The 13483-nt window shown below is 38.4% G+C and overlaps 1 protein-coding gene across 8 annotated transcripts in view; it reads right to left on the bottom strand.

The window, feature by feature from the left end:
* Positions 1–13483, bottom strand: part of elna (elastin a) — a 287761-nt gene that overhangs the window by 161107 nt on the left and 113171 nt on the right. For all 8 annotated transcript variants that reach the window (XM_087977478.1, XM_087977474.1, XM_087977475.1 and 5 more), the window contains exons 13-14: positions 8127–8210; positions 7339–7374 (exon numbers count right to left, since the gene is read on the bottom strand). In XM_087977478.1, coding sequence (XP_087833604.1) covers positions 7339–7374; positions 8127–8210 — 120 coding nt within the window. The remainder of the gene's footprint in view (positions 1–7338; positions 7375–8126; positions 8211–13483) is intronic.

Genomic DNA, 13483 nt, shown 5'->3' with positions numbered 1-13483 from the left:
CATCCTGTACAGTCACAATATGACCTCCTAACCCCTATAATCAATGCACTGACCAATAAAGGCAAGCATACCACATGCCTTCTTCATTATCCTCTCTCACTGCAACTCCACTTTCAAGGAAAATTGAACTTACACTTCAAGATCTCTTTGTTTAGCAACATTCCCCAGGACCTTACCATTAAGTAGATCAGTCCTACCCTCATTTGCCTTTCCACCTCACATTTATCTAAATTAAACTTCATCTGCCACTCAGCCCATCCAATCTGCAAAATTATTTCAATTCACTCAGTGCAAGTACAGACCATTAACTAATTTACAGTATTTTGGTTAACAGGGTCCAACTGGATAACACAATATGGAGAGACATAAAACTTTTGATAGTGAATTACAATTGGAAAAGGCATGGAGCAAAGATATTGTGTGACGTAATAAATGGGGAAATCATAGACCAGGAGAACAATTCTCCATTCTTCACAAAATTTTCTTAATGAATCTTTTGTCGTATGCAGGACCATCTGAATCAAAAATCATAAAACCCAAAAAACCCCAAAAAATCCTTAAGCTTGGAAAAACATGGTAAATATGCAGTAGCTAGAGAAGAGGAAAAGACGAAAGTGCTGACTTGTCAAAGGATGTGATTCCATGATAGCTTTGCTCCCAGAGCCTTCGATGCTGTCTTTAAGGCCAAACCCAAGGAAAATAAATTGATGGGTATTCATTGCACTGGCAAGTTGACAATGCACTTGATCACAATGTTACAGAGCATGGAGGAGATTGACTGCATTTACAGTATAACGTGAGCAAAATGGAAAACTACAATTATATATTAAAACATTCCAACAGATTGCACTGCAAAACTAGCAATGATGATTCAATTCAGCTCATCATCATGAATCTAAAATGCTAATACCCAGCGGTCAATCTAGCTGAAAAGTTTCCTGAAACAGTTCTTGATGCATCCCATGAAGCTAACTCTGATAGACCTCCTGAAATGCCAGAACAACTTACAACCTTAAAATGCCAAATAAACCCATCAGATGATCGAACTTTTGGTTTCAAAGGCATAGTAGTATTATATTCATTTCCTCCCATGAAGCTTAAACTGCTGGTTTCATTTTCTGTAAGAACATATGGTGAAATGGACGTTCAAATTAGTTAATTCCTTGACTGAATTAATAGCAATGTCGTGCAGAAAGGAACAAGCTTATTCTGTCATTTGGATGTGATATTTAGATTGGTGGTCATGTTTTTGTTTGTAAATGTAATGTTTTCTAAGGAATCATCCACTGTACACCTTTTTCAATAGTAATTCACTCTCAAAATTATGTCTCTCTATGTGCCCATTTTGTTTTATCCAGTTGGATTGTGTTAACCAAAATACTGCAAATTAATTTTTTTTAGTACTTTTACTGAATTGTATGAAACAATTTTGCATGAGAATTTTGCTGTATTGTTCTTCACATACATTTAGATTTGACATGAACAAATGAGCGGGCTATGTATAGAGCATGAAAATAGTGCTTCAAAATGTAGTAGCAGTTGCATGTGGCACGAAACACCATGGAGGAAAATTATTTAACTCCTGAACATATTCAAGGCTCAGTTAGACAGATTTTTGATTCACATGGAAGGGCACAGACTAAAGGGCACAGACTGGAAAGTGATATTATGGATAAATTCAGATCAGCAATAAAGGGATGTACATTTTACTTGAACATCTGCTGGGAGCTGCAGCATAAAATGAATCTGCCATTGGACTGAGTGAAGAATGACTGACCATGTTGGAATGCAGACATGCATGGAAGGTCTTGGCGAAGGCTTTGAAAAGGAGAAATGAATGCGTAATTCTATCATGGCAGCAGGAGATACTCAACAAAAAACAAAACATTTTGAAAGCAGTCAGAACATACAGTTGTAGAGGCCAATGACCTTGTTCTACAGTATGCATAATGGTCAGAATCATTGAATGCATCATCAAATGTTATTTTATGTATATTGTCAATAGCCAATGTCACTGTGAGGACCGCACAAACAACAGGCATTCAACCCATCAAGATTGCTTCATCATTCAATTAGATCTTGGTTGATCAGCTACCTCAATGTCACTTTGCCAGTCATTTATAGATATCCATCGTTCTGTCTTGAACATGTTGAGCTTACACAACCTCCTGGGATTGTGAATTTGAAAGATTCACCACCTTCTGAGTGAAGACATTCTTCATCACCACAGACTTAAATGACTTACTCCTTAACCTGAGATTAGATTCCCTGGTTGTACACTCATCAGCCAAGGAAGCATCATAGTTACACCTATTATGCCTTGTATGTATTTTGTTAGCACCAATGAGATCATCTCTCATTCTTTGAAATTCTAGAAAGTACATGGTCAGTTTTCTCAATCACTTCTCATAAGACATTCTCGTCATTCCAGCGATTGGTCTGGTGAACCTTACTGCATTCTCTCTGTGACAAGTATATCCTTTCTTCGATCTCAGGCTTACTGAGGCTCTATATAACTGCAGCAAGACATTTTTAATAAACTGCTTGTGATGAAGGTTAGCATAACATTCACCTTCTTTATTGAATATTGCACCTACCTGTTTTACCTAATTACTATTACCTAATTACTATTCCTAATTTCTTTCAGTTCCTCAGTTTTGCAAGTCCATCTGTCTCTGAACTCAAACAGGGCAAGTTAACCTCATTTGTATTCCAAAGATATGCTTCTCTATAGCAGCAGTAAACCAGTCCTAATATGGAACATAACACACTGTCAGCAGAATCCCTAAGGTAGCACAGTTTTACCTATTGAGAAATTGCAACACAATAGTGGGTATGGACCCCGAGAGAGGACTCTACTTCCTCAAACATCATGGCTTGGGAACGAGAAATGAAAACAGACTACTTGAGCTTTGCTGCTACTAGGAATGTTGTGTAACTAACACTTCTTTCAGAGCAAACCATGTCACAAGCTGTCCGGAAGATATCCAAGGTCAGGGTATTAGTACAAACTAGAACAGTTGAGTAGATGTAAATCTCTGAACACAATTCTTATTACACACAGCTATCGTATCACTTAGAGATATCAACGACTCCCTGGTCTACATCGGAGTTAAGATGTAATCCTTTAAGTTTTTTAATTCAATGCAGTAATATCATTCCCACAATTTTCAAACGGCCTACTCAGACCAAAACTGGCAGTTCTTCAACTTGACTGAAGTGGACTTCCATGCATTCACATGCACAAAAGCAGAATAGGACTGACATTGAGACACATTCGATGCTATACTGTCACTATCTGGAAAGCAAGCATGGAGGCATTCCGACAATGATGGAATCTGCAATTGAAGCTAAGGCATACCCGTTTCGTTAATTAAAAGACCGAACCCAGGGTAAAGATTCTGAATGAACTCAGAACTGCTGGAAGTCAAGGTGTATGGACTAGATAGATGATGCGCCAATGACTATTGGTTACATCTTTTTCAGAATAACCACAGTGACTGCTATTGTTTGGGCAATGCAGCCTGGGTTTTGAAAATTTACACCTTTCATTACATATTAACCCAGCAACTTGTAATATTTTCAAAATTACATGTATCATTTGTCATGTTCCTCTTTTGTTGATTTACAGATTAAAATGTCATCCATGTGACATAAGGGCATAATACCATCGAATGGGCCATGTGACCCCTTGAGCTTGCTCCGCTATCAGTAGGGTCATGGTTGATCCTACTTTCCTCATGTCCATTCCCCAAAATGCTTGATTCCCTTACTAATTAAGAATTTAACTATCTAAGCCTTTGCCCCCACAGCTCTCTGTGGCAGAGTTCTAAAGTCACTGAACCCTCTGTAGAAGAAATTCCTCTTCATCCTAGTCTTAAATTAGTACCCCTTTATTCTGAGACTATGTCCTGTGGTCCTGGACTCATCCATGAATGGAGACGTTCTCTCACCGTTTATCCTTCAGGATTCTATACATTATTTCTCATTCTTCTGCACTCCAATGAGTGAAGTCCCAAGCATTTAGCCTTCGCTCATAACACAATTTCTTGATAAGATCCTAGTGCATCTTATCAGAACCGCCTTGAATGAAATAATAACTTTTCTTAAATAAGGAGATCAAAACTGCTCACAGTATTCCAGCTATGGTCTCACCAGCAGCCGGTACAGTTGAAGTAAGACTTCCCTACTCATTTACTCCAACTCCCTTGAAATAAGGTCCAACAATCCATTATCCTTCCTAATTACCTGCTGCACCTTAATGCAAGCTTTGTGTATTTTATGCACAAGTAGCCACAAGTCCCTTTGTGTTGCCACAGTTTTTCCCCATTTCATGAATACAGATGTTTTGTTCTCCCTCCCAAAATAAACAATTTCACACTTTCGCATATCATACTCCATTTGTTAACTTTTTTCATCATTTACTAAACCTGTCAATATCTCTCTGTTAACTTTGTATCCCTGTTGCAATTTGCCTTTCAATATATTTTTGTGACATCTGCACATTTGGTTACATTACATTTGCTGCCTTCCCGTGACCAAATTTGTTCCATATGTTGCCTTCCACATTTCCTGAGATTTTGGAAACTGTCCTTTGGAAACATTCTGATGCAGCTGTGATTCTAAAAAGATAGATAGTTGAAACAACATTACCCTTTAGGACAGCACGGTGGCTCACAGCACTAGGGACCTGGATTCGATTCTCGCCTTGGGTGACTGTCTGTGTGGAGTTTGCACATTCATCCCGTGTCTGCGTGGGTTTCCTCTGGGTGCTTCAGTTTCCTACCACAGTCCAAAGATGTGCAGGTCAGGTGAATTGGCTATGCTAACTGTTAGGTGCATTAGTCGGTTGAGTAGGGGAATGGGTCTGGGTGGGTTACTCTTCAGAGGGTCAGTGTGAACTGGTTGGGCTGAAGGGCCTGTTTCCCTACCATAGGTAATCTAATCTAAGGATTATGATAGTAGTTAAAAGTTTGAACTCCTTATCTATTGGCAATTGATAGGTTCTGCTGTTTAGTCCAGCTTGAAGACTGTGCGAACAATTTTAGTTAGGTTCTCATCAACAGACACCATTAGGTGTATCTATCATTGCAATACATTATTGAAATCTGTCAAGTCATGTAAATTTTAACGGATTCACTCAGTTTGGAACTAATACTATAGCAGACCACCATATGGTCAATTCAGTAACTGGAGAAATAGTTTCTTGCTGAAACATCACTGTGATTTCACTTCTTACCGTCTTCAGAAGTGAGTGAGAGACATTCCTGGTGTAAACAAATATAATGTATTTGGCACCTTCCTTTTGTGTGATATAGTATGCTGTGTTTATACAGTTTTCCCTGATGTCTGAAGGATTTCGAAAATTGTCTCAAATGTACTTGTTCCTGTTTGTTGACTCTTTCCACTTTAAGGGTGAGGTTCAGACCTATACGTGCTTTCCTTCTTATCAGTGTGCATGGCTAGTTATGAATTTCAGACAATGTTTCTGAAATTCCTCTGCATTTATGCCTTAAAGCTGCATTCTTCAAATGGAATGTTCGAAATGGTCCTTTTGTGTGATATAGTATGCTGTGTTTATACAGTTTTCCCTGATGTCTGATATGGATCCATAAACAGATAACATTGGGGAATGGAAGGGAAGGCGATTGTAGGTAACAACAGGCAGTGATTAGTGATAGTTTTATCTGTAACTGACACAATGTGAATAGCAAGACCACATGAGGTGCTAAAGGGATGATATGACAAAGTTTGGAGAATCTAAAAGGGAGAGATTTAAGGAACGAAATGTTAGGTAATAATATTGCAAGCTTCCACCGTGCCTGTTAGTCTTCCACATCTACCAGTGTAAAAGCAGTGATTGCCATTATTCACTTGTCATATCCAATGATCAAACATAGGAATATGAGAAGGGCATTCAGCCCCTTAAATTTGCTCTCTCACTTAAATTAGTCATGGCTAATTTATAACAAATCATTTATAATTTTTCATCAATATTGTTTGATACCCTTATTAAAATTTGATTAATATCATTTTGAGTAAATTTTTACCTATTTCAACATTCACAGCCTTTTGGAAAAATACCAAATTTACACTATCTTTGACATACATCACTTGACAAATTACCTATACAGGGTAAAAACAATGACTGCAGATGCTGAAAACCAGATTTTGGATTAGTGGTGCTGGAAGAGCACAGCAATTCAGGCAGCATCTGAAGAGCAGCAGCAAAATCGACGTTTCAGGCAAAAGCCCTTCATCAGGAATAAAGGCTTCATCCCCTCCCCACTCACCTATTGTACTCCATGCTACTTTCTCCCCACCTCCACCCTCCTCTAGCTTATCTCTCCATGTTTCAGGCTCTCTGCCTTTATTCCTGATGAAGGGCTTTTGCCCGAAACGTCGATTTTGCTGCTCCTCGGATGCTGCCTGAACTGCTGTGCTCTTCCAGCACCACTAATCCAAAAATTACCTCTTCATTCTTCATTTGGTGCTGTTCCCTATGCACAAGAAACTGAAATAAATATATCAATATTGTGTTGTGAAAGAAGCAGTACCCAAAGATGCCATTATGTAAGTCTTGAAATATGATGGTTAATTCTAATAATCTCTAGGTACAAATATCAGGGGGTGGTCACTGTTGAAACAGTGAAACAATGGTCACTGTTGAAATAGTGGAATACTGCAAAAAGAGCTAAACACAAAAACTAACTAATCGAGTATCAAAACAAGCCACAAACATAAAACACTCTTTGAAAATAGTCAAATAAATATTATTGATTTAAGAATAGAAGATTACATGTCAGATAGAATATTTTAGTGAGGGAGAATAATATTGAACAAATTGTGACTCTATTACTGCCTCTAGTGCTATTTGTCTTTGCTCTGATTCCTATTTCTGTACTTTTTTTGACAAGTTTCTCATCAAAAGCGTATTTACTACTGCAAGAGCATGTTATTTCAGTCTATGTCCATGATTGGATGTTCTCTGCTCAATTTTCTTATGGCAAGATGCTTTTTGTTTTCCTCTGGACAAATGCCCTGCAATAAATAACTGGTAAAATTATAGAAGTTGGAGCTCTGTGTACCCAGTTAACTACAATGTCTGCTATTAGACTTCTCAAAGGCAAACTGCAGAATGATATTTCTTTCAAAAGTCAATTCCAAACTTGCTTTCAGACAGTATAGCAAGAATGTTGCAGTATATTAAATATATTTCTTCTTCAATAATGATTAAACTCATTGTTACATGTATTTAAAGCTTTAGAAAAATTGTTTGTGCTCGATAATGCACTAAAATTCAATGCTATTACAAATGACAAATGTAGAAATACTTGCCTCCAAATTTAGCAGCTTTAGCGGCTGCATATCCACCTGCAACACAAAGTATTGACCAGTTATAATGGAAAGAAGAACCGCTACATATAGAGGGCGACATTGTGAAATTTTATGATGGCAGTGAGAAATTCCCCATTCCTCATTAGCCGATACTGGAAATATACAAAATTAGTGCAAAAAATCAAATCCAAAAAAGAAATTCTAGGAATATCTAAGATCAGAAGAAAACAAAGAACTGCGAATGCCAGAGGTCTGAAACAAAAACAAAAATTGCTGGAGAAACTCAGCAAGTATGGCAGCATCTGTGGGTAGAATACAGAGTCAGTGCTTCAAGTCCAGTAACTCTTTATTAGAATCTATTACAGTTTTTGGAACAAAATGAAGTCCACTTGTCAATTAACAATATCCCTTAGCATCAAGCGTGTGTAGATAATTGAGACAATTCTTTCCAAAGGGTCACCATAGGGTTGTGCCTTATGACAGTTTCCATCGAATCACAGGTGAGTATTATAGCAACTAACACTAGTATCATCTTGGTGCTGAAGTCAATATTGGTAGGTGCCATTATGATGCCTTTATGTCCAGAACTCAGTTCAAATACAGAGCAACAAGAATGTTGAAGCTTCAGGATTAGTGGACTGGATGTATTCTATGATAATGCACTGAAATAAAGTGAAACACAATACAGTTTTCAGCAGAAATACATTCTAAGTGCATTTCAAAACTTGGAATAATATTTTCATTCAGACTATCTCAAGCATCTGAACTATCATGAGAGATGAAATTACCTGAAATGCCTCCTGGAACCTGGCCTGGTATGCCTCCTGGAACCTGGCCTGGTACACCCCCTGGAACCTGGCCTGGTACACCTCCTGGAATGCCAGAACAGGGAGTTACATTCATTATATGAAATGATTATCTACAACATAGAGTATTAAAGAGATGGCTATCGAGACAGTAATGTGTGAGTGGATTTTCTTCACAAGTTATAGACTCTGGAAATGTTCTCAGTAGATTAGGAAGTGGCAAATGGAACCTCACTATTTTAAGAAAGGAAGGGGAGAAAAAGAATAGAGAACTATAGACCTGTTAACCTAACATCAGTTGTCGGCAAAATGTTAAAATCTATAATAAAAGGATTCAATAAGACACTTAGAAAACTAGATCAACCTCATGTCCTCAACTTTTGGATATGCAGATCTGTGAATACACCTGCATGACTGCAAGTGTAATAACATTCCCAATTCATTACACTGTTGGTGAGTTTTAGGCAGTCTTCTTCTGAGAATTAAATGCATCAATAAGACATGGTTGGGATATTGGTGTAAAGGGTTTATAGATCTTGCTTCTGCAGTGGGTACTTCTCTTTGGTTCTAATCCCTTAACTGAGAGCTTATACAGTTGTAATTTTCCGTTTTAGTTTTGGTTCTTTCAAATATGTATGTTTGCCCTATGCACATACATGTAAAAACAGATCTCAATGCCTCTCATTTGTGTTGCAGGTTCTCTGCAAGACATTCTTCTGCAAGTCAATGTTAGAGAAAATGGTGGTTATTAATTTTTTATTTGATTGATTCACTTTCTACACAACAATTTTATCTCATTCACAACAGATGGTAGGTAGCATTTGTTGTTCATCCCAATTATCCTTGAAAATGTGGTAACTTGGTGGTCCACCCACATTGGTGTTAGAAAGGGAGTCCTGGGATGCTTCAGTGATGGTGTGTGATTTGAAGGAAACTTTGAAGATGGTGGTGATCCAGTGATCCTATTTCCTTTGTCCTTCTCAGCGGTAAAGGCTGAAAGGTTGGAAGGTGCTATTAAAAGAACTGTGGCAAATTGCTGTAAGTGTAAATTTACACATTGTTGCTGCAGTGTAGAAAATGAATGTTTAAAGTGGTGCTAAGTCCCGGATGGTTTCTAGCTTCTTGAGTACTGCCGGGAGCTGCATTAATTCAGGCAAGTGGAGAGTGCTTCATTACACTCCCTTTTTTTGCCTTCTAAATAGTAAAAAGGGTGCGGGGAGTCAAGAAGTGAGTTAGACATCATAGGTGCCCCAGCCTCTGACTTGCCCTTGTACACAGATTTAGTGTTCCATGCACTAAATGCTGGGTTGGGAATCTTCAAGGCAACTTACTGTGACTCACTTGAGTGGGAAAGCTTGTTGAATCAAGTCCTGCCTGACTGGAAGCTACTAGCCAATCATAAGTCAGCAGTTTCCAGGTCCTGAAAATCATTGCAGGAAATCCAGGCAAGAAGGTAAGTGTTGGGTTGGTAGGGGTCAGCAGGGGTCATGGACAAGGGCAAGAGCTGGACATCAACAATTGTTCCGTTTCTCCCTATTCCTGTCCCCAGTTGATCCAGACTGAGGAAAGTGAAACATCTCTCCTGGCCTGGCAGGCAGGCCTATTTCTCCAGGAAAGAAAACCACCACTTTTTCTTTTTCCCAGCCACAAAGATGATGAATTGGGCCATTGGTAACTTGAGGCCCTTAGGTTGTCATTAAGTCACCATTTTATGTTCCTTAATAGGTGCTGAGTCAAGAAGGTCACCTATGAACTCTCTCACCCAAAAATTAATTGCTGATATATAAGAGTTTCTTTCTGACGCCAACAAGCCCAATGATTTATCCATCCAGGGAGGCAATAATCAGGACCTCAGTTTGACTCTTTTGGGTTAAACATCCACTGATTTTAACCATTGCAGACCTTTAATTGATACTGAAACAACCACCCTTGTATTGAGTTTCAATTCAGTTCTAAATCCTTTTCTCTGCAACATGATACTTCAGAACCTCTGCTACTTCTCTTTGACTTCAAGTAATGTTGGCTGATTTTGTTGACATCTATTCTTGACTTCTCTGATTTATTCATTTTCATTGGTTTCTTGTTTTCTGGAAATTTCACTGAGTGGGACTCGTTCTATGCTTCTATGGTCATGTAGCAGCTGATGATCTATAATATTTTCTGAAGTGCTTTACTTTTTCATACTGATAGCACTGTGCTTGCGCAGTTCCCTTGAACCCCTATGCCTTGTGGACAGGCATAGGGGTTCAAGACAACAGCATAAGCACGCTGTTGAACATGACTGCATTCTTAATTTCTGATCTGTTCTTGTTGCCATAAAAATTGGCTGGTTAGTTCAGTTCAGTTTACGGTCAATGGTAACAGCAAGGACATTGATAATGGGGGATTCAACAATGGTAATGCCATTGAATGCTAAATGGCGATGAATAAATTCTGTTGTTGCAGATGCTCACTGCTGAAACTTGTGTGCATGCAAATCTACATGCTACTTGTCAGCCCTAGCTCAGATATGGTCCAGGTCTTGCTGCTTATGTATCTGAAGATACGCCTTCTTTGCTATCCTGTCTACCTGCAAATCCACTTTCCAGGGAAAATGAACCTGCATTCCAAGGTCTCTTGTTTAGCAACACACTCCAGGAGTTTACCATTAAGTATATATGTCCTGACTCACTTGCCTTTCCACCTCAAACAAACATTCTTTCTACATTGGGCCCAGTTCCACAGAAACCAATATCCAACACCAAGTCACCCTTTATTTACTCAAGAACAGTCCTTGACCTTTGTACTGTCTTACACAGAGTCAGGTACCAGATGTCAGCACTTCTGACAGTCACCATTTTGTATACATCAGCCAACTCTCCCTGATTGCATCAGATTAACTGCCCCAATCAGGGAACCCATATTCTATGATGTCCAGCTGGCTGACCTTGTGCAATCACTGCAGTGTATTTTGATGACAGTTTAAAGGTGAATCACTCATACTCTGCAAAACTTATACAGAATGATTGGGTAGCTATTATTAAATGGGTAGCCAGAAACTACTGTTTCCATCAACTCCAAATGATCTAATTCCATCACAATGTCTTCAGAGCTGCGGCTAACGTTTGCCATTTTACACTCAGTCACGAAAGAGCATCAACGTTGAAGTAACCCAGGAATGTTCCAATATTTTGATCTAATGTGACAACCTATTAAAGGTCTTGGATTAATGACCTCTCTATATAATGCAAATATTTTTACAGCCAAATTAATTAGAGTCATAGAACTATTGAGCAGTACAGCATGGAAGCAGACCCTTCAGTCTAACTCATCCATGCCAATCAGATATCCTAAATTAATTTAGTGCCATTTGCCAATATTTGACCCATATACCTCCAAACTCTTTTGATTCATTTACTCATCCGGGTGCTTAATTGTTTAAAATGTTTAATTGCACTAGCCTCCATTTCCAACACTTCCTCAGGCAGCTCATTCCATATACACAACACTCTCTGCATGAAAATATTGCATCTTACGTCCCTTTCAAATCTTTCCCCCTCACCTCAAACCTATGCCCTCTGGCTTTGGACTACACTATCCTGGGAAAAAGACTGACTATTCATCCTATCCATGCCCCTCATGATATTATAAGGTCTCCCCTCTGCCTCTCATGTTCTATGGCCAACCTCTTCAGCCTCTCCTTGCAGCTCAAACCCTCTAACCCTGGCAACATCCTTTTAAGTGTTTTCTCAACCCTTTTAAGTTTCACAATATCCTTTCTATACGAGGGAGACCAGAATTGATCGCAGTACTCTGAAACTGGCCTAACTGATGCCCTGTACAGTCACAACATTACCTCCTAACCCTTATACTCAATATACTGACCAATAAAGGCAAGCATACCACACACCACTTTCACTATCCTGTCTCACCGCAACTCCACTTTCAAGGAAAATTGAACCTGCACTCCAAGGTCTCTTTGATTAGCAACATTCCACAGGAACTTATCATTAAGTAAATCAGTCCTGCCCTCATTTTCCTTTCCATCCCACATTCATCCAATGTGATAACACCTCACATTTATCCAAATTAAACTTCATCTGCCACTCAGCTCATCCGATCTGCAAAATTGTTTCAATTAATTTAGTGAAAGTACGAAACATTAATTAATTTACAGTATTTTGGTTAATCGGGTCCAACTGGATAACACAAAATGGGCATAATTTTGATAGTGAATTATAATTGAAAGAGGCATGGAGCAAAGGTATTGTGTGATGTAATGAAATGGGAAATCATTTGAATGGAGAAAAATAGAACAGGAGAACAATTCTCCATTCCTCACAAAATCTTCTTGATGGATCTTTTCTAGTATGCAGGACCATCTGAATCAAAAATCATAAAACCTAGAAAGATTAAACAAAAAATTACGGTAAATGTGCATGAAATGGAGCAGAGAAAAATACATCACAAGTGCTGACTTGTCAGAGGATGTGATTGCATGATAGCCTTGCGCCCAGAGCCTTGGATGCTGTCTCTGAGGACAAGCCCAAGGAAGAAAGTTGATGGGCGTTCATTGCACTGGTAAGTGACAATGAGCTTGATCATAGTGTTACAGAGTATGGAGGAGATTGACAGTATTTACAGTATAATGTAACCAAAATGGAAAACTACCATTATATGTTAAAACATTCCAAGAGATTGCATTGCAAAACTAGAAATGATGCTTCAAGTCAGCTCATCATCACGAATTTAAAATGTTAATAATAAGTGGTCAATCTACCTAAAAAGCTTTAGGAATGATTCTTGGTGCATTCCATGAAGCTAATTCTGATAGACCTCTTGAAATGCCAGAACAACTTACAACCACAAAATGCCAAATAAACCCATCAGATGATTGAACTTTTGGTTTCAAAGACATTGTAGTATTATGAAGATTACCTCCCATGAAGCTTAAGCTGCTGGTTTCATTTTCTGCAAGAACATACGGTGAAATGGAAGTTCAAATGAGTTAATTCCTTGACTGAATTAATACTAATGTCGTGCGGAAAGGAATAAGCATATTCTGTCATTTGGATGTGTGGTCATGCCTTTTTGGAAATGCAATGTTTTCTAAGGCATCGTGCATTATATGCATTTTTCAATTGTAGTTCACTCTTAAAATTACTGTCTCTCTAAATGCCCATTTTGAGTTAACCAGTTGGACCCTGTTAACCAAAATACTACAAATTAATTATTTAGTACGTTCACTGAATTAGATGAAACAATTTTGCACGAGAATTTTACTCTCCTGTTCTTTCTATACATTTAGATTTGAAACTAACATATAAGTGTGCTATGTATGGAACATGAAAATAGTGCTT

The sequence above is a fragment of the Chiloscyllium plagiosum genome, unplaced genomic scaffold, assembly GCF_037043375.1.
Source record: "Chiloscyllium plagiosum isolate Xiang-an unplaced genomic scaffold, Cpla_swu_hap1 HiC_scaffold_31, whole genome shotgun sequence".
In the NCBI taxonomy this organism is placed as follows: domain Eukaryota; kingdom Metazoa; phylum Chordata; class Chondrichthyes; order Orectolobiformes; family Hemiscylliidae; genus Chiloscyllium; species Chiloscyllium plagiosum.
The sequence above is the reverse complement of the archived record's forward strand: the minus strand, read 5'-3'. Positions and strand labels throughout refer to the sequence as shown.